Source organism: Podarcis gaigeae, assembly GCF_964106915.1.
Source record: "Podarcis gaigeae genome assembly, chromosome: 16".
NCBI classification, from domain to species: domain Eukaryota; kingdom Metazoa; phylum Chordata; class Lepidosauria; order Squamata; family Lacertidae; genus Podarcis; species Podarcis gaigeae.
Window position 1 is genome coordinate 10,006,636 of NC_139693.1, and position 24,279 is coordinate 10,030,914.

General features: G+C 47.5%; 1 protein-coding gene across 2 annotated transcripts in view; it reads right to left on the minus strand.

The window, feature by feature from the left end:
* THBS3 (thrombospondin 3) overlaps positions 1-24,279 on the minus strand; it is a 49,715-nt gene that overhangs the window by 11,570 nt on the left and 13,866 nt on the right. For both annotated transcript variants that reach the window (XM_083715615.1, XM_083715614.1), the window contains exons 2-16: positions 17,721-17,927; positions 15,637-15,893; positions 13,500-13,602; positions 12,717-12,743; positions 11,716-11,798; positions 11,046-11,097; positions 9,714-9,862; positions 8,389-8,529; positions 7,303-7,380; positions 5,556-5,708; positions 3,557-3,667; positions 2,582-2,689; positions 1,422-1,581; positions 671-789; positions 282-334 (exon numbers count right to left, since the gene is read on the minus strand). In XM_083715615.1, coding sequence (XP_083571741.1) covers positions 282-334; positions 671-789; positions 1,422-1,581; positions 2,582-2,689; positions 3,557-3,667; positions 5,556-5,708; positions 7,303-7,380; positions 8,389-8,529; positions 9,714-9,862; positions 11,046-11,097; positions 11,716-11,798; positions 12,717-12,743; positions 13,500-13,602; positions 15,637-15,893; positions 17,721-17,892 — 1,766 coding nt within the window. In that variant the 5' untranslated portion in view covers positions 17,893-17,927. The remainder of the gene's footprint in view (positions 1-281; positions 335-670; positions 790-1,421; positions 1,582-2,581; positions 2,690-3,556; positions 3,668-5,555; positions 5,709-7,302; positions 7,381-8,388; positions 8,530-9,713; positions 9,863-11,045; positions 11,098-11,715; positions 11,799-12,716; positions 12,744-13,499; positions 13,603-15,636; positions 15,894-17,720; positions 17,928-24,279) is intronic.

Sequence of the window (24,279 nt, forward strand, 5' to 3'; positions counted from 1 at the left end):
GGTGGAGATGCTCCTTCAGGCATACTGGGCCGAAGTATCTCTTTTTCTAGAAAAATAGCACTGAGAAAATAATAGTGAATTCAAAATACCAAATTGATTCAAAATGGGGTCCAAACATAGACCCAAACCTGATATCAGGAGCCATCATGCCAAATTTGGTAATGATATCTTAACAAGTATCTGAATACATAGAAGGACAAACAGACAATATCCCTATAGATTCTGAGATCATGCATTTTCGCGGGTTTTAGGTTTGGGTTTTCGTTTTGCTTTTTCCTCACCTGTCGACGTTCGTGTCGCAAACGTCACCCACCAGGTCGCTGTCCGCATCTGTCTGAAAGAGAGCATGGCCTCAGGTGAGTAAGCAAACGAGCATAACTGGAGCCACATGCAAACGCCACTCTCATCTTCACCGCACATTTAAAGCGTGATGATGTCATTTTAATCGCCATGGCTTCCCTTAAACTGCAGGCACGTCCAAAGTCCCAATCCGGCCTGCCTAAAAAAAAAACCCTCAACAACTTCAATCCTAAAAAAAGTTTAACCACTTTGGTCGGCCATTTGGTTGGCCCTCACAGCCCTTCACCATCAAATCTGGCCATCTTTGAAAATAGTTTGGACACCACTGCCTGAGGATCCTGGGAAATATAGGATGTTACAACGCTCATACCTGAGTAGGGTTACTGATCTCAGGACAACTGTCACAGGCGTCTCCCACGCCATCTTCGTCGCGATCCGTCTGCAGCGGGTTGGGCACTTTGGGGCAATTGTCAAGCCCATTGGGAATTCCTACGGAAGAGGAGAGGGGGAAAGGGGCTGTTTCATAGGTGCACAGGAACGTGCCTTAAACCGAGTCCATCTAGCTTAGTATTGTCTACACTGATAGGCAGCAGCTTTCCAGGGTACAATTAATTAAGTTGAATTGCTTCCCAATAGCTTTTTTAATTATTATTAAAAAAACCAAACATCCTTAGAGCGTGTGTCATCATGCTTCCGTACCGGTTGTTAAATTTGTTTTCTCAGATCAGACATATTAAATGTGTTATAAAAACCATAACCTGAAAAACCAGTGCCTGGGCTTGCCTTTCCTCCTCCCTCCCATTCCCTTTTCCTCACGTGCTGTGTGTTTTCTTAGATTGCAATCTTAATATTGATCTTTGGACACCACTTTAGGAGATCCTTTTTGGGCTAAAGGGTGGTGTACAAAGACCTGAAGGAAATAAATGTTATTTCCCCTTTTGGGGAGGGCTTCCATATTTCTTAAACCTAAGAAAACAGGACAGGACAGAACTATGACTGAATTCATGCAAAAATGGGCATGGTATGGAAAGAAGACTCATCCATCTTTGCTGGGTGCTGGCTTAACCTGTATGACAAAGCCAGCCATACGAACTCTACCAGGATTTGACCCTTCCACTCACCGTCGCCGTCGATGTCATTGTCGCAAGCGTCCCCCTCCCCGTTGCCGTCTGTGTCCTTCTGGTCGTTGTTGGGTACGTTGGGGCAGTTATCACAAGCATCCCCAAAGGAATCCGTGTCTGAATTCTGCTGGTCTTTATTGGGGAAGAGACGGCAGTTGTCCTATGACCAGGGCACAAGAGAGAGAAAAAGGTGAATTCAGACATGGGGAATATTGCCTTAGCCTTCCTGATTGCAATGCTGGTTCTTCTGCCCCGTTTCATGATGTTCCTTTTGTGGGAGGTTGCAGTCAAACATAACTGTGCGCAGCTGTTAGTTAGTGCATGAAGTGGGTAAACAACCACAGAGTTGCATTGCTAGATAGACTCCTCTGGAGACGGAGACTTTCTACTTCCTCTCTCTCTATCTCTCATTGTGCAATCTACCAAGACAGACATGTGTGAGCTCACTCCTGAGTTTGCAACATGTCTTTGAAATTATATTCTGCATTTTCTACCCAAGGGCATTTTGCCTGTGTTATCCTTGCTGCTGCATGGAACAAAGCATGACTGAGACCTTGAATCTGTAAGTAAAGCGTCTTACACATACTTTGCAGTGTGTGGTCTGTTCTTTGCAAAGGGGCTAGAAATAGGTTGAGCGTTGTATATGGGATAAGAAGGTCTTAGAGCCTATATCCTTAATGCTTCTAGGGATGGGACGCCTCAGGCCAAGGGCCCAAATGCCCTCTCTATCTGACCCACGGTCCTCTGACCCAGCCACACCCCTTTTCCCAGGCCACACCCTTTACCAGCCTTCCTCTGCACTATAATAATTATAATATAATAATGATAATTTATTATTTATACCCCGCCCATCAGGCTGGGTTTCCCCAGCCCCTCTGGGAGGCTTCCAACAAAATATTAAAATACAATAGTCTATTAAACATTAAAAGCTGCCCATCCCCTGTGGTTCTACCTAGTTGGAACAAGTACTTGGACTGGGATAATACCTTGTGCTTGCCTAGATGGAAGGATGGAGTGTGTCTCTGGCTGCACCCAGCTTGGTAAGCGGCCCCTGGGAGGTTGCCCACGAGTATAATGTGGCCCTTGGCCTAAAAAAGGTCCCCTACCCTCGCTCTTGTCCGATACATCCAGCCTGAGTGGGAAGTTGCGCTTGGGCCTACCTCCACGTTCTTGATCCCGTCGCCATCCGCATCATCGTCACACTGGTCCCCGATGCCATCGTTGTCAGCATCCTCTTGACCCGAGTTCGGTGTAAGCCGGCAGTTGTCCTGCGTGAAAAGGGGCAAGGTGGAGGGTGGGACTAGTCAGAAGAAATCCCTAACCGGCTGCGACTGTTCAGGGTTTCCAACATACGTTTTCCCCAGTCCTCGGTGGAGATGCCAGGGAACAAACCTGCCACATCCTGCATACAGAGCACAAACTCTACCCCTGAGCTACAGCTTTTCCCTTAAAATATAATTCTATGATTTCAGTCCTTATGTTTCTGAACAAAGGGATGATTTAAATGGGGTTTTAATTCTCCAACAGCAGCTGCATGACGACAGGCTTACATTTTTATGTATATAGGAAGATATGTCAGGAGAGAAATACTTTGATTAAATATATATATATAAGACACACATATATATGGGGCGTGGGTGGCGCTGTGGGCTAAACCACAGAGCCTAGGGCTTGCCGATCAGAAGGTTGGCGGTTTGAATCCCCGTGACAGGGTGAGCTCCCGTTGCTCGGTCCCAGCTCCTCCCAACCTAGCAGTTTGAAAGCACATCAAAGTGAAAGTAGATAAATAGGTACCACTCTGGCGGGAAGGTAAATGGCGTTTCCATGCGCTGCTCTGGTTCGCCGGAAGCGGCTTAGTCATGCTGGCCACATGACCCGGAAGCTGTACGCTGGCTCCCTCGGCCAATAAAGCAAGATTAGCGCCGCAACCCCAGAGTCGGCCACGACTGGACCTAATGGTCAGGGGTCCCTTTACCTTTACCTTTAAGACACATAGAACAGCATTCGCCCCTCCTGTGGTTTCCAGGAACTGGTATTCATAAGCATTATTCTCTTAGACTGTGGAGGAAGAGTATAGCCAACGTGGCTAGTAGCCATCGATAGGCCCTTTTGTTCCTGCTGCCATCACATCTTACCTTGGAGCAATGCTTGTTGTTATCAATGCAGGGCAAAGGCTCATCTGGGTAGCCATCGATGTCTGTGTCTCGTCCGCACACATTGCCGTTCCCGGCCCAACCCACGCTGCACTGGGAAGGCAAAGAGGAAACAATATTTTTGCAACAGCAGGTATCAGCCCCATGTCCCCGACAATCTGCAAGTTGGGGGCATGGGGACATTCCCTCTGTCTCATATGAATAATAATAATCTGTCGATTTCAACCTTCGTTAAAAAGAAGAGCTAGCTTCTGGCAATCGTAGAACCTGAGGAACAAGCCAGAAAGGCAGTGTGGTGCAGTGGTTAGAGTGCACGACTAGGACCTGGGAAACCCCTTCCAGGTCATGAAGCTCATTGGATGTGGGTGACCTCATTGGGTGACCCAGAAACTACAACTAATCCAGAACGCGGCAGCCAGACTGGTGACTGGGAGCAGCCACCGAGACCACATAACACCGGTCTTGAAAGACCTACACTGGCTCCCAGTACGTTTCCGAGCACAATTCCAAGTATTGGTGCTGACCTTTAAAGCCCTAAACGGCCTCAGTCCAGTATATCTGAAGGAGCGTCTCCACCATTGTTCTACCCGGACACAGAGGTCCAGCGCCGAGGGCCTTCTGGTGGTTCCCTCACTGCGAGAAGCCAAGTTACAGGGAACCAGGCAGAGGGCCCTCTCGGTAGTGGCATCCGCCCTGTGGAACACCCTCCCACCAGATGTCAAAGAGAACAACTACCAGACTTTTAGAAGACATCTGAAGGCAGCCCTGTTTAGGGAAGCTTTTAATGTTTGATGCATTCCTGTATTCTAATATTTTGTTGGAAGCCGCCCAGAGTGGCTGGGGAAGCCCATCCAAATGGGTGGGGTATAAATAAATTATTATTATCATCATCATTATCATCATTATCATCATTATTACTCACTCCCAGCCTAACCTACCTCACAGGGTTGTTGTGAAGATAAATAGTATACCTGCCCCCTTGAACCCCATGGAGAAATGGTGGGATATAACTGCAGTAAATAAGTAGATAAATAAAATATACGGACTCTTCTAATTTGGAGGTGGGGTAGAAACAATTAGCCTGTTTCCCCTTTTCTGTTTTTTACTTTGCCACATACCCCGTCCCCCACGGGGGGGGGGAACCCTGTAGATGCCCATGACTGAAAGGTGTAGAATGAAATTTGTACGAACGCAGGATCAGTTCCGACTCAAAAAAAAGACACTGCAGAGCTGGGGAAAAGGAGGCAGATTGATTTGTGTTGTGCGAGAGAAGTCTCTCGGCCACTTTGCAATGGTGGCAAGATGGAAGGCCAACAGTAGGTGGCGCCAGAGCCAGTGGAAAGAAGGAGCAACTTGCAAGTCCACTCCATACATTTGAAGCACTAGGGTGACCCTCTGAACTGCCATGGCTTCCCGCAGAGAATTCTGGGAGGTGTAGTTTGTTAAGGTTGCTATGAGTTGTAGGGAGACTCCTATTCCCTCCACTGAGCTACAATTCCCAGAGTGGTTTAACACACAATTCTTCTTCTCAGGGAACACTGGTATTTGTAGTTCTGTAAGGGGAATAGGGACCTCCTAACAACTCTCAGCTCACGTAACAAACTACATTTCCCAGAATTCTTTGGGGGAAGCCAGGCCTATTTAAACTAGCATCATAGCACTTTAAATTAAAATTAAGGTTACCAGATTTTTTTTCAATGAATCCGGGGACACTTTTCAACTCCAATGGATTTTGTATGGGGACTGATTTGTAAATCTGGGGACTGTCCCCGGGAAACGGGGACATCTGGTAATCTTTCTTTAAATTTATGTAGAGTTGCCATATGCAGAATACTGCATTAGGAAGCAGTGTCCAGGGAAATCGCAAGAAATGTGTTTTTGGAGATAGCTCAAAAACATCATTTTCAAATTTGGCAAAGAAAGCTCAACAATATGGCAACCCTAAATGCATTCGACCCAATTTTGCCTCAAAAGGACTCACCGCGCAGGAAACGTCTCCGTTGCGTTCGAAGAGGCAGTATCCGTTGATGTCGCAGGGGTTGTGGCTGGGACTCTGGCAGGTCTTCTGTGGGGTGCAGCTGCCATTCTGGTTCCCCACAAAACCAGACTTGCAAGGCCCACATTTGTAGGATCCCTACCAAGGGAAACAAAACAAAAAGGAAATGGGTTTTTTGTGTGTTATATTTTTTGCAGGAATGTGGAATGCTGTTGGTCCATCTAACTCAGTAGTGTCAACACTGACTGGCAGCAGCTGTCCAGGATTCCAAGCAAGAGGGGCAGATATCCCCAGCCCTCCTGGATATGTTGGGGATTGAACCTGGGACCTGTTCTGCATGCAAGGAGGGTGCTCTCCCACTGACTGGTCCTGCACCCAAAAAGAAACCAAGATTCCAGTCCTCATGGTTTTAAAGGACTACAGTGGTACCTTGGGTTACAGAGGCTTCAGGTTACAGACTTCGCTAACCCAGAAATAGTACCTCGGGTTAAGAACTTTGCTTCAGGATGAGAACAGAAATCGTGCTCTGGCGGCACAGCGGCAGCAGGAGGCCCCATTAGCTAAAGTGGTGCTTCAGGTTAAGAACAGTTTCAGGTTAAGAACGGACCTCCAGAACGAATTAAGTTCTTAACCCAACGTACCACTGTAGTTCAAACAGGAACAAAGGGTTCTTCAGAGCCAGTCCCACAAACTCAGTTAAGCAGCCTTAGGCAAGCCACTCTTTCTCAGCCTCCAATATGAGGATAATCAATAGTTTACCTTACAGCAGGGGTGAGGAACTCTGAGCCCAGGGGCCAAATGTGGCCTCTCCCCCCTCCAGCAACCCTCCATTTGCATAATCAATGTGGCACACACACACTATTTGAATAACAATGCCCATCAACTTTGGGGGTAGCCTAGCTCCCTCAAATATTTTATGGGGGGGGGGGAGCGAAGGGACCTTGGCCCCTAGGAGTTGGCTCCAATGCTCTCAGGGCTCTCCCTTGGCCTCACGCCTCACAAGACCTGCTCAGCTGGACGTTCAACAGGGAAGGGGACTGTTTGACTTCAGCTGGAAGGGAACTGCGCAAAATCGGACCCACACTCCTGAATGCACAGATCTGGTGGATACAAGATGTGCATGCCTCCAAGTGTCACGGAAAAACCGGGGCATTCCATTTTTTTACCGTGAGAGAATGGCGGCCATTTTGGTTGCCTTGATCTCGTGTGACTTTGTGGCATGATTCCTCCCCCAACCCCAGAACAATGCTTTTTGTGTGGCCACAACCTTCGTGCGGCACCCAAAAACATGCATTTTGGGGCACCGTGCTCCCCAAAGTGCTTTTTTTCAGGAGGGGAAACCACAGCATGAAATCGTGCGAGAACGCAAGAACCAAAATGGCTGCCGTGCTCTTGTGATTAAAACATGAGGAGGTGGCAACTGGGAAGACAGCGTCCAGGTTTTGGCCTCAATGTGTTGGAGCGTGTGGACGTTTATACGAGGCATGGGAGACCCCTAACATGGTGGACCCCTAGCAGTGGCTCCCCCAAACAGCTCCCTGATTGGGCAGGGAAATAAAGGATCAGGTGGTCCTTGATGTATCGTGGATCCTAATTGTTCGGGGCTTACAAATCAATACAAGAACCTGAACCGGTCCCAGTAGCATAAGGGCAGTCGGGGCATGTAACCGTAGCCTCTTCAGTCCCTGTTTCCACATGGAGGACCCCACTTCTTCACCCTAGACAGACTTACCACTGTATTGGTGCAGATGGCGTTGGGGTCACATCCGCCATTGTTCCCATCGTTGCATTCGTCAATGTCTGTGCAAGTCTGGAGAGAGGAGAGAGATCGTTTTGATATATAAATGCAATACATAAAGAAATAAAGACCCCTCTCGAGTTGTTATTTATTGGAACGTTTGCTTATTCATCTATTCGTTATTGATTTATTGCACAAAATTTATATATCACTCGATCGCCCACGAGCGTCCACTTGCAACGGTTTTAGTCCAATTTTAAACGCGTCTGTTGTTTTTGCCTTTTTAACTGTTTTAAATTGCCTTATGTGGAAATCGCCTTGAGATGGCGGCTTAGAAGGTGATCGATAAATCGATTGTGGTCGTAATAGCTAACAGCACATGTAAGAAAACACCTCAGAGTGGTTTACAAAAAGAATAAAACAGTGAAATGATCGTTGAAACACAGCTAAAAACGCCCTTGAAAGATAATTAAAATGAACAATAAGATAAAAACGTGACAACATTGTACGTGTCTGGATAAAAGGTAAAGGGACCCCTAACCATTAGGTCCAGTCGTGACCGACTCTGGAGTTGCGGCGCTCATCTCGCTTTATTGGCCGATGGAGCCGGCGTACAGCTTCCGGGTCATGTGGCCAGCATGACTAAGCCGCTTCTGGTGAACCAGAGCAGCGCATGGAAACGCCATTTACCTTCCCGCTGGAGCGGTACCTATTTATCTACTTGCACTTTGAGGTGCTTTCGAACTGCTAGTTTGGCAGGAGCAGGGACCGAGCAATGGGAGCTCACCCTGTCGCGAGGATTCGAACTGCTGACCTTCTGATTGGCAAGTCCCTAAGCCAAAACTTTTTTAGCGGAAAAGAATGCGGCAAATGCCCCTCTTTGGTGTCAATGGACAGGAAGTTCCCAAGTGTAGATGCTGCTACCCGAAAAGGTTGGTTTCTTACAAATGGGGAATGAGCATTATGCAGCACCAGTAATGGTGCCAGTTCCACCATGTGCCTGGGGCAAAGGAATATAACCGCATGGGCAATCTTGGTTTTATATAAAAGAAACACCCCCCAAAAAAGAAAATTCCTCACCTGTTTGCTGGCTTTGGCATAGTCTGCCCCTACTCCAGATATGAGGTTCCCCTTGTAGCCGGGCGGGCAGGGTTCGCAGCGGAAACCGGGTGCCGTGTTGAGACATTTGGATCCAGGGAAACAGGGGTTGGCATGGGCACACTGTGGACAACAGGAGACCTCGGTTGTGAGTCCTTCATCTTCAAATTGGCGCCAACCCTCAACACCATGCTACCTGCCTATCGCATTTTTTTAAAATAATCACTTTGTTTATTAGGTTTTACGAAATTCTCAGGCCCCTCCAATACCCACAACTTGCTTTCGACGGGATATACTGATGCATAATAATCACACAAAACTGGCAATTATTCCAAGATAATGCCATCATTTGCTGTGACTCTGTGTTGGTAGTGTTAATGCTGGTCTATGACCGTAATAAAGATTTACATTGCTGTGTCGGTAGCAAGATTCCGTTAGGTGTGTTTACTAGAAGTTCCTCTGTTTTGTTTTCTTGGAGTCCAATAAAAATTAAGGAATGGCAGATGAAGATGATGGATTTTTTGGAGCTGGCCGACCTGACCGGAAGAATCCGCGATCGGAAGGAAGAGGAACATCAAGAAGAATGGAAGAAATTTAAGGACTATTTGGCTAGATACTCAAACATAAATTAAGTAGAACTACTTGTAAATACCAAATTGGCCTAGGAGTAAAATAGTTTGATAGTTTATCATTATGGATTGAGAGCATTATGAAAAGAAAGAAAGATGTTAATGGAACAAGTTAATTTAATTTGAAAGTGGATATTGGAAAACCGCTAAAATGAGTATTATGGAAACACAGTTAGGGGGGATCTGAGGAAGTCACCTAACAATGTTATTTAAAGTGGGATTCTAACAGTTAAGATATATGTTTGTTTGTTTGTTTGTTGTATGTTTTCTTTTTGTGTTTATTATAAATTTGGAAAACCAATGAAAAAATGAGGGGGGGAATTATTCAACAACAACAAAAATAAATAAATAGAACAGTTAACAGCAGGCAAAAATCGTTCAGAGTTATTGCCAAGGAAAGAAACCGAACAAAGGAAGCACTTGACCTTATGAAAGCAGGGTGGGACCATTAACGAGGATCAACTGAAAATCAGCCTAAGAGTTTGTGGTGGAATAAAACTCTTTGCCAAAGAATGACAAATCTGATTTGGCATCAAGCTGGAAACTGCGAGGTCACCGAGATCTGAACATGACTGTGTCGACTCCAGCACAGAGGATGATGAATCTGGCTGGCAGCTAAACCTCAGCCTCAGGACAGCCAAATTCCTAGCTGAATGATGCTAAAACCACTGTGCTTACCTCGTTGATGTCGGCGCAGTGGGTGCCGTTGCCTTCAAAGCCTGGCGGACAAGGTCCGCAACGGTAGCCCGGGTACTCGTAGGTCTCCATGCAGTCGACGCCGCTGAAGCAAGGATTTGGGTTGCAGCGGGAGCGGTGTTCGTGAAAGCCTGCCGTGGAGAAGAGGGGAAATGATGGCAGCGAGGGGTCAAGTCAGTGAATACTGGAGCAAAGGAATAATAAGGGGAAGGATGCTGACAACCAGAACCTGCATCAAGGGTTGGGCATTTGCTCTGGGCCTGTATTCCAGTCCTATTGGAGACCCTCCAAGTGCCCCTATTTTCCAGGGACAGTCCGGGATTTACAGAAGCTGTCCCGGTTTCTGATTTGATCCCAGAAGGTCCCGCTTTTCCCTAGGACGTCCCTATTTTCATCAGAGAATTGTTGGAGGGTATGGTGTTATTCAACCCCCGGGCCAAGGAAATAAGTAAATAAACAACCTTTAGAAAATATCTGAAGGCAGCCCTGTATAGGGATTTTTTTTTTTTATGCTTGATGTTTCATTATGTTTTTATATATGTTGGAAGCTGCCCACAGTGGCTGGGGCAACCCAGTCAGATGGGCATGGTGGTAATAATAATAATAATAATAATAATAATAATAATAATAATAATAATAATAGGGCAAGTGACCCACCCACCCCAGAAGGCTGTGCTAGGATGACTGACAAAATCAAGCTTGCGTGCGTATCATCATCATCAGATTTTATTGGTCAACCAAATTACAGGTTATAGCCAAGAGCAAACAAAAACAGACACATCTCAGAAACATATTATAGCCAGTGCTTTTTTTCCCCTGCGGGGACGCATGCCTCTAACCATTTTGTGAATCTTTGTACTTTTGTCCATTTACTGTATTCATTTTCCCTGATTTGAACTATAAAATGGTGATTTCCTTGAGTCAAAATGAGAGTACCTCTAAACATTTTTGTTAGGAAAAGAAGCACTGATTATAGCACATATGTTTAAAACATTATAAAACACTTCACAGATATACACAAATGGCGGACAACTCTGTGTGCAAGACAGGACTTTAGGGCTTTCCTGAGCTGAGAGGCTTTTAGCACAAACTTCACTGTGTTTGTCCAAGCCAGACAGCAGGTAATAGATTTTATCGATGTTGCTAAATGTGGCAATCGACTCAAGGGGTCTCTTTAGGTATTTAGTGCTGGGAATTTCACATAACTTAAAGCCCAACATATAATCATGAACGGTGCTTGCCTCACAGTCCAGGAAAGAACCCAATTTCACATCATTCCGTCTTTCCCACCCAGTCCCCTCCCTCGGCACTCACCGCACACCTGACATTCCATGATGGTGTTCCGGATCAAAGACATCTCCTTCACCTGGAAAGAACAGAGACACATCACTGTGTGTGCAATGGAGTGCGCTGCAGATGGGGCGCTGGAGCGATGGACAAGGAAATGGGGCAGCAGAGTAGTTTGCAACAATTGCGCAGCAAACCAAACAATACAAAAAAATATATTTAAAAAGTTAAAAATAAGAAATTGGGTAGCTGTTAAGTTGTAGGTGAACATATCAGACAACACAGAGATTCTTTAGACAGTTCTTGTTTATTCACAGGCCAGAACAGAACTGAACTGAAGGGTTCAGCCAACCTGCTTATATAGAGCTCAACTACAAAGCAACAGTAACCACTTTCTGTAACTATCCAATCACTGAACATCACTTTCAATTCCTTATTTGCATATGCGGACCTGAGTGAAAACTATCTACAGTATCCCCCTGCTGGCCCAGGGTGAGAACTTCAGTGCATAACAGTAGCTATTTTGAAAAGATGTATTCTTTGACTCTGACCGAATATAAAAAGTTTTCAGTGTAGGGTTGCCATATTTCAAAAGGTGAAAATACAGACATGAAAGTGGTTGAGATTTTTTTTTTTTTGCAAAGTTGTATACCCCTCCCCAGGTTGACCTTACCTGGACTTATTGTCCCCCTCTCACCTGGTCTCTCATATCCTCCTGAAGTTCCATCAAGATCTGGTTGAAAAGGGTGAGTTGTTTCACGAGGGCCCTGGTTTGCTCCCCTGTCACAACAATGGGGGAAAGTCAATTGCCTCGACTTATTTATTTTTATGGAAAATTTATTTATGTACAAGAAAAACCACCTCAGAAGGTGTTTTACAAATGCTGAAAGAAACGCTGAAATTATCAGTGAGAAAGCAACCGTTTAAAACATTTGAAAAATAATTAAGATCGTCGATAAGCTAAAAAGCCAGGTCAAAACACATGCCGATGTTCTACAGGTCTAGGTAGGCTTGCCTAAACAATGATATTTTTAGCAGGCATGGAAAAGTGTATTGGAAAGGTGTCTGCCTGACGTCAACAGTTCAGGTGCTGCCAAAGTTCAGGTGCTGCCAAGCTAAAAGATTGACTTCTTACAAATGCAGAATGAGTACTATGTGGCATGTGTAACAGAACCGGTTCCACAGATCAAAGTTGTCAAATGGGAATATTTGGGGTAAAGATATCTCTCGCAGGTAAACTAGTCCCAAGCTGTTCAGGGCTTTATGTACTGCTAGTAACACCTTACAGGGGGTCAGCAAACTTTTTCAGCAGGGGGCCGGTCCACTGTCCCTCAGACCTTGTGGGGGGCCGGACTATATTTTTTTGTGGGGGGGGGGGAGAACGAATTCCTATGCCCCACAAATAACCCAGAGATGCATTTTAAATAAAAGGACACATTCTACTCATGTAAAAACACGCTGATTCTCGGACCGTCCACGGGCCGGATTGAGAAGGCAATTGGGCTGGATCCGGCCCCCGGGCCTTAGTTTGCCTACCCATGCCTTAAGACTTAAGATGCTTGAACCAAGAACATCATTGCCCTCACCACGCAACAAGCTCTGCAACTGAGGAAAAAACTTGTGCTTAAGAAGACAAGATTTGTTCTGAGACACACAAGAATGAGGGGGATGTAAGAAATGAGCAGTCATCAGACTCACCAAATAGGGAATTGATCACGTTGGATACTGAAAGTGAAAGGAAAACAGAATTAAGATGCTGTGTAAGGGCTTGAAGAAGTTCAATAACGCACTGTCAGTTGCTGGTGGACCCAAAACGGGGATGTGGGCCTCTGCTATCAGAATACAGTGGATCCTCTGTTGTCGAACGTAATCCATTTTGGAAGACCGTTCAACTTCTGAAATGTTCAACAACCGAGGTGCAATTGCCAGTTGGCAAATTCCTTTTTAAAAAATGGAGAAACGCTTCGAGTTCCGAGGCGCATTTGAAAACGGAAGCATTCACTTCTGGGTTCCATATTGATCGACTTCCGAAATGTTCGACAATCGAGGTTCCACTGTAACTCAGAGGCCACATTCATAGCATCCATTTAAAATGCTCTCATCCCACTTTAAGGAGCCCTGGCTTCCCCAAAAATATTATGGGACCTGTAGTGTGTTAAAGATACCGAAAATGGTTAGGAAATCCCTCCTAGCCCTCCCGGGCCCAAACTACAACTCCCAGAGTTCTCTGTGAGATTTGATTGACTGTTAAACCACTCTGGGAATTGTAGCTCGGGGTGGGTTTCCTTACAACTCTTAGCGCCCTGAACAAACGGCAGCTCCCAGAATCCTTTGGGGTTAAAGCGGTCTGACACGGCTTTAAACGCGTTGTGTGAATGCAGCCATAGTGGGAATGCACCACAGGACCCTGAGCCCAGATCCTGAACGTGAATGGAATATCCCGCTCTGGCCGAGCAAGTAAAAAGCCGAAGAAATCCTTACCTGTGTTCTGCATGGATTCATCCCCCTGGAAGGGGCATTCGCTTAAGGCTCCCACGCGGCTCATTGAGCCTCCCAGGATCAGCTTCAGGGATTCCAAGAAACCCTAAGATGGAATTGGGGGTGAGGAGAGGTGTCAGTACGCCTAGGTTGCAATCCCCTAAATGGGGGCAAGTGAGACTAGTAAAGTTCAAGGGCCACATTCGCCTTCCAGGGGCCACATGCAGGTGGTGGGTGGAGCCAGAAGCAAAAGTGGGAGGGGCAATGAATGCAATGCCCCTCCCTTTGTACGGTAGGCTGGTTATTGCAAACACCCCTCTCAAATTCTTCTTCCGGGCAGGCTAGAGGCATCATGAGGAATTCAAGGACACATTCCAGCCTGGCAAAAACATTAGAGGAGGATGCAGGGGTATGGCTTGGGAAAGACTTATGAGGGCCAGATACTGCTTTTGCCCCGGGCTTCCTCAACCTCGGCCCTCCAGATGTTTTGAGACTACTATTCCCATCCTCCCTGACCACTGGTCCTACTAGCTAGGGATCATGGGATTTGTAGGCCCAAAACATCTGGAGGGCCGAGGTTGAGGAAGCCTGGCTTTTCCCAGTCAACTTATCTCACCCAACCCTACCTCACAAGGTTGCTGCACAGATAAATGGCTCAGGACCTCAATACCTCAAGGACTGTCTCCAAATGAACCAACCTGGACCCTGAGATCTTCCTCTGAGGTCCTTCTTCGTGTGTTTCCTCCATGTGAGATACGGAGGGTTGCAACACAAGATCGGGTCTTTTCCTCGGTGGCTCCTCAATTGTGGAATTATCTCTCCAGGGAGGCTCACCTGGAGCCTTCATTATACGCCATTAGGAGAAAATGTTCCTCTACAACAAGGCCTTTGGCTGATAGATATCAGATGCATTTTTAAATGTGTTGTGGAAAGGGAGGGGTGGATTATTGGCTTGGTTTTTGTTCTAGTTTTTATTATGTGCTTTGTGGTTTTTATATTGTAATTTTATGCTGTGAACTGACCTGAGATATATAGGTATAGGGTGGTATACAAATTTATTAAAAAATAATAATCTAATAATAAAATGAGGGAGTGCTGTAAGAGAGGAAGGCTGAAATTTTCTTCGTTAACATAAATCAGCTTCATGACGTAATAAAAAGCTTCAGCCATTGTCTTATGGAGGAAACAGAAAGGTCAGCTTTTAAAGATCCTATGGGCATGGTGAGAATTAAATCGGCACCACAGGAGCCAACGACTAATAAAAAATTTGAGGGGGCTGGGGCCCCCCAAGTCGATGGACATTACCATTCTAATGGTGCATCATGTCATGTGATTATGTGTAGCGGGGCTTAGCTGCCCCCCCCCCCAATTAAGTAGTGGGTTGACAAAGCAGACGACAAAGAGATTTCCCCAAGTGGTTCTTTATAATCCATGTTGTCAGCCCTGATCATCACACTCTCCCTAGAGATCTTGCAAACAAGATGGCCCTTTTCTGTATTGCCCCTCCCTTTCATTTGCATAGCCCCGCCCTTCACTTCCCATCCCATTTGTACATTGAAAAGTATCAGAGAAATCAGTGTATTATATAAAAGGCAAACTATCATAATACAGTGGTACCTCAGGTTAAGTACTTAATTCGTTCTGGAGGTCCGTACTTAACCTGAAACTGTTCTTAACCTGAAGCACCACTTTAGCTAATGGGGCCTCCTGCTGCTGCCGCGCCACTAGAGCACGATTTCTGTTCTCATCCTGAAGCAAAGTTCTTAACCTGAAGCACTATTTCTGGGTTAGCGGAGTCTGTAACCTAAGTGTATGTAACCTGAAGCATATGTAACCTGAGGTGCCACTGTATTGATGACATCTAAAGTAAAAAGTGTTTGGTTTTATTCTAAGCCTTAATTGGAACTTTAGTCACCTTACCCAAACAGCATATTATAGCAGTACAACAACGAACACCATTTATGTAAAAATTAATAATAATGGGTGTGTGTTATTGGGTTATTGTTTTTAATATTATTTTTGTATATTGTGATCTTTTCTGTGAACCACCCAATCAATCAATCAATCAATCAATCAATCACTCACTCCCTTGGTCACACTAAAGGGTGACAGAATGTCAGCTTTTCTTTTCCTCCCTTACCTGTGAGCGGAGGTAGCCTTTCTGTCCCGTCCGAACCTCCACTGCCTCCACCTGCTCCGGGTCGAGGGGCGCCATCTCGGGCTGCCCGGCGCTGGAGTCCACTAGCTTGCAGTCCACGTAAAGCTCCACCGAGAGGCGGCCACCTTGCAGGCTGCTCATCCGCAGGAGGGCGGTGTGGCTGCGCCCGTCGACCAGGTTGGTGTTCTGCAGGTTCACCGAATGCACCTTCCCGTCGGCCCGCAGGTATCGGAGGTGGACTGGTGGGAGAGAAAGAGAGAGAGAAGGGATGAGCATGATGTTCAAAGCTGTGTATAGTCATACCTTGGTTTTCAAACAGCTTAGTTCTCGAATGTTTTGGCTCCCGAACGCCGCAAACCCGGAAGTGACTGTTCCGGTTTGCAAACTATTTTTGGAAGCCGAACGTCCGACGGGGCTTCTGTGGCTTCCGATTGGCTGCAGGAGTTTCTTGCAGCCAATCCGAAGCCACACTTTGGTTCTGAACATTTTGGAAGTCAAACGGACTTCCGGAATGGATTCCGTTTGACTTCCAAGGTACGACTGCAAATGCTATAGTTGTGATGGCTGTTAAGTTGTGGGTGAACATATCAGACGACACAGTGATTCTTCAAACAGCTCTTGTTTATTCACAGGCAGGACAGAACTGAACTGAAGGCTTCAGCCAGCCTGCTTATATAGAGCTCCACTAGAATGCAACAGTAACCATTTTCTAAAACTATCCAATCACTGAACGTCACTTTCGATCCCTTATTTGCATAACTATCTACAATATCCCCCTGCTGACCCAGGGTGAGAACTTCAGTACATAACACTCTCCCACTGAGCCACAGTCCCGCACCCAAAATGAAAACAAGATTCCAGTCCTCAGGGGCCAAATGTGGACGTGAGTGAAAACTATCTACAGTATCCCCCTGCTGCCCAGGGTGAGAACTTCAGTACATAACAATGGCCAACTCCTTAGACATGTAAATGGGCTCACCCCAATAAGTGTCCCCAATTAAATATAGCGGACTCACCGATTAAACAAATTTCTACAATTTACCGCAGGCTACCTTTTGGGGGGGTCTTGTGGGGGGTGGGACTTCATTCCCGGGAGTCTCAGGCAGGGGTTGATCAAACAATAAAAGTTTTATTTACTGAGAAAAAAGGTTGGTAAAACAAAGTTGGGTCAGGAGATGCATTTCTTTCAGGTCGAAGTTAACTTATTACAGTGGTACCTTGGTTTACGAATTTAATCCGTTCCTGAAGTCCGTTCTTAAACCAAATCTGTTCTGAAACTGAGGTGCATTTTCCCTAATGAGGCCTCCTGCTGCCGGTGCCCTTCCACTTTTTGGATTCTGTTCGTAGAACGAGGTAAGGTTCGCAAACAGGAACACTACTTCCGGTTTTGCGGAGTTTGTAAACTGAATACAGTGGTGCCTCGGGTTACAGACGCTTCAGGTTACAGACTCTGCTAACCCAGAAATATTACCTCGGGTTAAGAATTTTGCTTCAGGATGAGAACAGAAATTGTGCTCTGGCAGCACGGCAGCAGCAGGAGGCCCCATTAGCTAAAGTGGTGCTTCAGGTTAAGAACAGTTTCAGGTTAAGAACGGACCTCCAGAATGAATTAAGTTCTTAACCTGAGGTACCACTGTAGTTCGTTAACAGGACTGTTCATAAAACGACGTACCACTGTACTTAAACTCAGGACTCCCCCCCCCCCAAGCTGGAGCAACAGTTAGGAATCAACCAACTTGGGAATTGTAGTTTGTTATAGGTGCTAAGAGTTTTTAGGAGACCCCCCTCCTACAATTCTCAGAACGGCTTATCGCTCAATCTCTCTTCCCAGGCAACTCCAGGAATCAGAGGGGAACAGGGGGGCTCTGAATGACTCCCAGTGCCTTTAACAAACTACAGTTCCCAGGGGTCTTTGCAGGAGGGGAGCCGTGGCTGTTTAAAGTGGCAAATACTGCTTTAAATGCTCGGTGCAGGTGGGCCCTGAGACATTCCTGGCCTTTTTCTTTCCCCCTCACGCCTGGACAGGGTGGCGGGTTCGGATCCTAGGTCTCCTCGCTCTCACTCACCTTTGTTGGTCTTGCCCACCACCGTGGCTTCAAGCCAGCGGCTGTTGTCCTTCTTGTAGTAGACCCCAAACAACACCCCGCCTTGCTTGGGGGGCAGGCGGAAGGTGGAGAGCAGGTAGAGGTCACGGACGGTCAGCAGCTCCGTGTGGATCTTCTCGGCCACATTGGCCATATGCCTGGGCTCCGTCACCGACAGGAGGTCAAGTACTAGGGGAGGAGCAGTGGGAGAGCAAAGGTCAAGCATTGGCAGAACTGGCTGTCCGTCACAGAAGAAAAAGAGTTTGTGTTGTGGCACTTTCTCCCTCTGCCTGTCTGATGTGCGTTCGTTGCTCAATGGGGGGAACATCTGCTTTGCATCCAGAATGTCCTAGGCTCAATCCCCGGTGGCAGCTTCGCACAGGGCTGCTTGAAACCCTGGAGAGAGCTGCTGCCAGTCAGTGTGGACAATACTGAGTTAGATGGACCAAGGGCCTGATTCATAGAATCATAGAATTGCGTGGCAAGTTCTCATCCCCCCCCCCCAGTGGAAATAAAGACACATGACACAATTATTAAGGTTAATGGGCTAAATAAGGCCACAACTTTGTTGGTTACAGGTGATGAGCGGTATTGGCTTAGGCATTGGTCCTAACCAACTACTGTATATCCAACCAGCCCGTCCGCCTGAAGACTGGGAAGGGTTGACCATCAGTAGGGGGAGTCCGGCTGATGCACATTAACTAGGAACTTCCCATAGCTGTCAACTTACAGATTTGAAAATAAGGGACCAGCAGCCTCGAAAATAAGGGATCAGCAGCCAAAATAAGGGATTTTCTGAGCCCCTCCGAGCCAAGGGCAGAAAGCCCAGCCAGCAGCCAAACAAAGCCTCAACCAGTGGTTCCCACAGCGCAGCAACCCAGCAAAGGGGATGCAGCAAGGAAAACCACCGTCACCTCTCTGCTGGGAAGCGCTGAGCAAAGGCCAGTCCCCTTTGATCGGCACAAGGCATGCAAGCTCCACCCCCCAGTCGTTCTTAGACTCCTTATTGGGTGAGCAACGCAGCCAAGCAACACAGTTGGAGCCTCCCTCCTCCCTGGCCGGCGAGGAGGGAGGGAGAGGAGCTGCTTCCTTTGAAACCCAGGAAATTTAAGGGACATCATCAATAAGGGACAGCAGCGGGACATGACGCTGAGATAATGGAATTTCCCGTCAAATAAGGGACGGTTGACAGCTATGCTAGCAACTCCCCCGGGGTCACCGCTTGGGGGCGTGCCTTAGGCCCTCAGCTCCCTAGGCTTCGGACAGGGCCATGCCCCCCAGAATCCTTTATCGGACTACCCTTCAATATGTGGGGCAGGTGATGGCTCTTCCTCCCCTCTTCCAACTACAGAACAATACCAATGCCTAACCACCAATACCAAGAAAGTTGTGACGATTTGCTACGAGGCAGGCGAAAACCAAGTGGCTGGTGCCAATTTGCCAAGTGGAAAAAATTCCTACCAGGCCCCTTAATGGCGACCAACCAAGGTCCATAGCAAGGTCAAGGACGAAAACCTTAAAGGGTGGGAAACCGGAGTAGCTGGAGGCGGCAAAAGAGGGAGATCCCCAGCAGCGCCAGTGATAAATAGGGCAGGCCATGCCCCCCCCGAGCCAGCCAATTGGCTGTCCAGGGGGTGACGCGGCCGGGGATTCCCTCAATTGCACCGAGGCTGAGCGCCAACCATGGCGCACGTAGTGGGGGCGTGAACGTGAAGCCTGCAACACCACCTCCTTTGGCAGGGTGGAAGTGGCTTTGTAGAGTTGGGGTCATCTCGTTCAACCCCCTGCAATGCAGGAATATGCAGCTGTCCCATATAGGACTTGAATCTGCAACCTTGACCTTCCAGCACCACGCTCCAGCCAGCTGAGAACCATGAGGACTAGAACCTTACGGTCTATTTAAGGCAGGCATAGGCAAACTCAGCCCTCCAGATGTTTTAGGGCTGCAACTCCCATCATCCCTAGCTAACTGGACCAGTGGCCAGGGGTGATGGGAATTGTAGTCTCAAAACATCTGGAGGGCCGAGTTTGCCTATGCCTGATTTAAGGGAAGGGCCATAGCTTGGTGGTGGGATCTCTGCTCTGTGTGAACAAGATCCTGGGTTCAAGTCCCGGTATCTCTATGTAGGGCTGGAAGAGACTCCCTTTTTAAAACCCTGGAGAGCTGCTGCCAGCCAGTGCAGTCAGTACCAACCAATGGTAAGAGGCAGCTTACCTATGCGAGCCAAGAAGGCCACAGACAATTTCCAAGTGTTCTGCAGGGCGGTGGGCAAGTTTGGCTCAGGAAAAGATGCTGCGCTTTTAGAGCCAAGCGCAACTCCTAATCTCCACACAAGGTGGCAGGCTAGATGAGTTTCAACCTTTCCCAACCCTCCACCTAAAGTAAGGTCTTCTTGACTTTAGGATTTTATTCCATACCCTCCAACATTTCTCCTATGAAAATAGGGACGTCCGATTCCATAATGAAGATTTTACTATTTATACTCCACGCATCTTCCTGGGTTGCCCCAGCCACTCTAGGCCAGTGTTTCCCAACCTTGTGCCTCCAGATGTTTTTGGCCTACAACTCCCATCATCCCTGACCACTGGTCTTGCTAGCTAGGGATGATGGGAGTTGTAGGCCAAAAACATCTGGAGGCACAAGGTTGGGAAACACTGCTCTAGGCAGCTTCCAACATATATAAAAACATAATAAAACATTAAACATTTTTTTAAAAAACCTTCCCAATACAGGATTGCCTCCATGCCTCCAACATTTCTCCAATGAAAATAGGGATGTCCTAAGGAAAAGATGGGACGTGGGTGGCGCTGTGGGTTAAACCACAGAGCCTAGGACTTGCCAATCAGAAGGTCGGTGGTTCGAATCCCCGTGACGGGGTGAGCTCCCGTTGCTCGGTCCCAGCTCCTGCCAACCTAGCAGTTCGAAAGCATGCCAGTGCAAGTAGATAAATAGGTACCACTCTGGCAGGAAGGTAAATGGCATTTACGTGTGCTGCTCTGGTTCGCCAGAAGCGGCTCAGTCATGCTGGCCACATGACCCGGAAGCTGTAGCTGGCTCCCTCGGCCAGTAAAGCGAGATGAGCGCCGCAACCCCAGAGTCGGTCACGACTGGACCTAACAGGGGTCCCTTTACCTTTACCTTTAAGGAAAAGAGGGACATTCCAGGATCAAATTTAAAAATGGGACGGCTTCTCTAAATCAGGGACGTCCCTGGAAAATAGGGACACTTGGAGGGTTTGTTATTCCTTAACTGCCTTGATTTCTCTACCCTCCTTTCACATCAGGATAATTTACTGCACTTCCAGAACAAAATGCAACTATCCAGCTTGTTCCTGCGTCAAAACATTATCCAATGCAATGCAATCTTGTGTGTGTGTGTGTGTGTGTGTTGTTTTTATGATTGGAATTATTATAATTTAAAGGCAGGCTGTGTTGCCTTGAGAGTGTCTAGCTGAATGTCTCTTTCATTTGCAGCCGCAGCAGACAATGTGGCAGGACTGGCCTACTCACCCAACCTTCCTGTATCTGAGTCACTGCAGAATAATACCAGGATGGAGATGGGTGTAGCAGGGAGGTCAGCGCAGTGGGAACGTATTGGCAGGGAGTCTAGTTCTGCTGGTGAGTTTGCACCGGGTCAACTTTGCTGCTGCTGAGCCCTGCCTCTCTCCAACTCAGTATACTGCCGCCTGCCGCCTCACTCCAGAAAGGATATTGTTTAGCTGGGAAACGTTCAGGGAAGCGAAATTAAAATTACCAAGGGGATGGACTGAAAGGTTGCAGTGTTTGGGACTTCTTAGTTTAGAGAAAAGGTGTGTCAGGGGTGACATGACAGAAGTTTATAAAAATTATGCATGGAGAAATTGGATTGGGAAAAGTTTTTCTCCCTCTCTTATAATGGTAGAACTCATGGATCAGTGGAGGGGCGTAGCTTGGGGGCCAGAGGGACAGCTTCCCCAGGTGAAAAATTCTTAGGGGTGCAAAATTTTGACACCCGGTGCTGCTTCAGCATAGCTGCATGCTTGCATCGCTGAGCTCCGTTCAAAACGGCTTCTCTGTGCAAACCAGGAACTGACCTCTCCAGACAATGGAACGACTCTTCTTTTCTTATCTCTGCAGGTTTGGGGCAGTTGAATGCCTCTGTTTCCCTCCCTCCCACACACGCTGCCCCGGGCACTAGCAACCCATGCTACACCACTGCAATGAAGCTGAATGTTAGAAAAGATAAAAGGAACTTTTTCTTTGTTAAACTGTGGAACTCACTCCCACAAGAGGCATCAATGGCCACCAGCTTGGATGGCTTTTAAAAAGGTAAAGGGACCCCTGACCATGAGGTCCAGTCGTGACCGACTCTGGGGTTGCGCGCTCATCTCGCTTTATTGGCTGAGGGAGCCGGCGTACAGCTTCCGGGTCATGTGGCCAGAATGGCTAAGCCGCTTCTGGCGAACCAGAGCAGTGCGTGGAAATGCTGTTTACCTTCCCGCTGGAGCGATACCTATTAATCTACTTGCACTTTGACATGCTTTTGAACTGGTAGGTTGGCAGGAGCAGGGACCGAGCAACGGGAGCTCATCCCGTCGCGGGGATTTGAACCGCCGACCTTCTGATCGGTGAGTCCTAGGCTCTGTGGTTTAACCCACAGCGCCACCCGCATCCCTTGGATGGCTTTAAGAGGACAAATTCTTGGAGGAAAAGGCTGCCCATGGCTACTAGCCATGACGGCTACATTCTACCTCTACTGTCAGATGCATTCTGCCTCCAGGTGCCCGTTGCAGGGAGTCGCAAGTGGGCAGAGTGTTCTTGTGCTCAGGTCCTGGTCGGCCTGGTCCTAGATGGAGTAGGTGGGCCCTTGGCTTGGTCCAGCAGGCTGTCCTTGTGTGCTTATGGAAGGCACTGCAAGTCCTGGGAAAAGAGGGCCTCCGGTTTGCAGCCTTCCAGCCCGATATTTATTTACAAGAATGGATTGAGCACACTGTCTCCGTTCAAGCACACAGAAGCCTTTGCATCTACTGGGGGTTCTGTGGTCTCCTTCTGGGCAGGAGGAGAGGGTCCATATTCACAGCCTCGCCACCCGCCCCGGACCAGACCTCCCAAAGGTGTGTGCGGTGTCTGATAAAGAGTCCACCTGGAACATCCTCGGATTCCACTCCCTGGCACAGAAGTCGGGGCAGATCCTGCCCAGAACTTTGAGTACAAACAGATTAACTATATATATCTCAAACCAGGAATACCGTTAACACTTAATTTGGACAGCTGCTACGGAAAGGAATGTTACAGCCGTTGGCGACGATTTGGCCCCTGGGTGGATTAACAGCTTGCCTGGTTTTTCTTTGGGGGGGGGGGGTTGGCTGCCAGTCTGAGCAGCACAGAACCTTGTCACAGAGTTAAGCATAAGAGGAAAAGACCATAGGAAGATGCCTTACACTGAATCAGACTACTGGTCCATCTACAACTAATCCAGAATGCGGCAGCCAGACTGGTGACTGGGAGCGGCCGCCGAGACCATATAACACCGGTCTTGAAAGACCTACATTGGCTCCCAATATGTTTCCGAGCACAATTCAAAGTGTCGGTGCTGACATTTAAAGCCCTAAACAGCCTCGGCCCAGTATACCTGAAGGAGCGTCTCCACCCCCATCCTTCTGCCCGGACACTGAGGTCCAGCACCGAGGGCCTTCTGGTGGTTCCCTCATTGTGAGAAGCCAAGTTACAGGGAACCAGGCAGAGGGCCTTCTCGGTAGTGGCACCCGCCCTGTGGAACACCCTCCCACCAGATGTTAAAGAGAACAACTACTACCAGACTTTTAGAAGACATCTGAAGGCAGCCCTGTTTAGGGAAGCTTTTAATGTTTGATGTATTACGGTATTTTAATATTTTTTTGAAAGCTGCCCATAGTGGCTGGGGAAGCCCAGCCAGATGGGCAGGGTATAAATAATACATTATTATTATTATTATTATTATTATTATTATTATTATTATTATAGGCTAGTGTTGCCTACACTGACTGGCAGCAGCTTTCCAGGAGTTCAGACGGTGTTTTTCTCCCAGTCCTACCTGGAGATGGTAGGGATTAAACCTGAGACCTTCTGCATGCAAATCAGGGGCTTGATTCATCCTCTGTTCACACCTGCTTCAGGACAAAGCATCAGAATGGACTGTGCCACTTGGACTCCAAGTGAAGGGGAGGTTTTATTCCACCCCTCCGCAACACACGCAAATGCTCCTCTCTGTAAAAAGCTCCCTGCCCACTGCTCTCCCTGAAGTGCTACATTTCTCCTTGCAGAGAGCTCAATTGTTTTTTGTATGTGAAGGGAGAAGCTTCCAGGAGTGATACAGTCCATTCTATTGCTTTATTTTGGTTATCTGTAGACCCTGGTCAAATGGTCTGTACCGCTTCAGGCTATAGGTGGGAAGCACCACTTCCGAATGCTCCTCCACATTAAGATGACAACAAATCCCCGCAAGCAGAAACACAGCTCATCAGGGAGATGTGTCCTAGGAGACCAACGTTTTGCCTTTGGAGCTGGCTTTCTCCATGCAGGG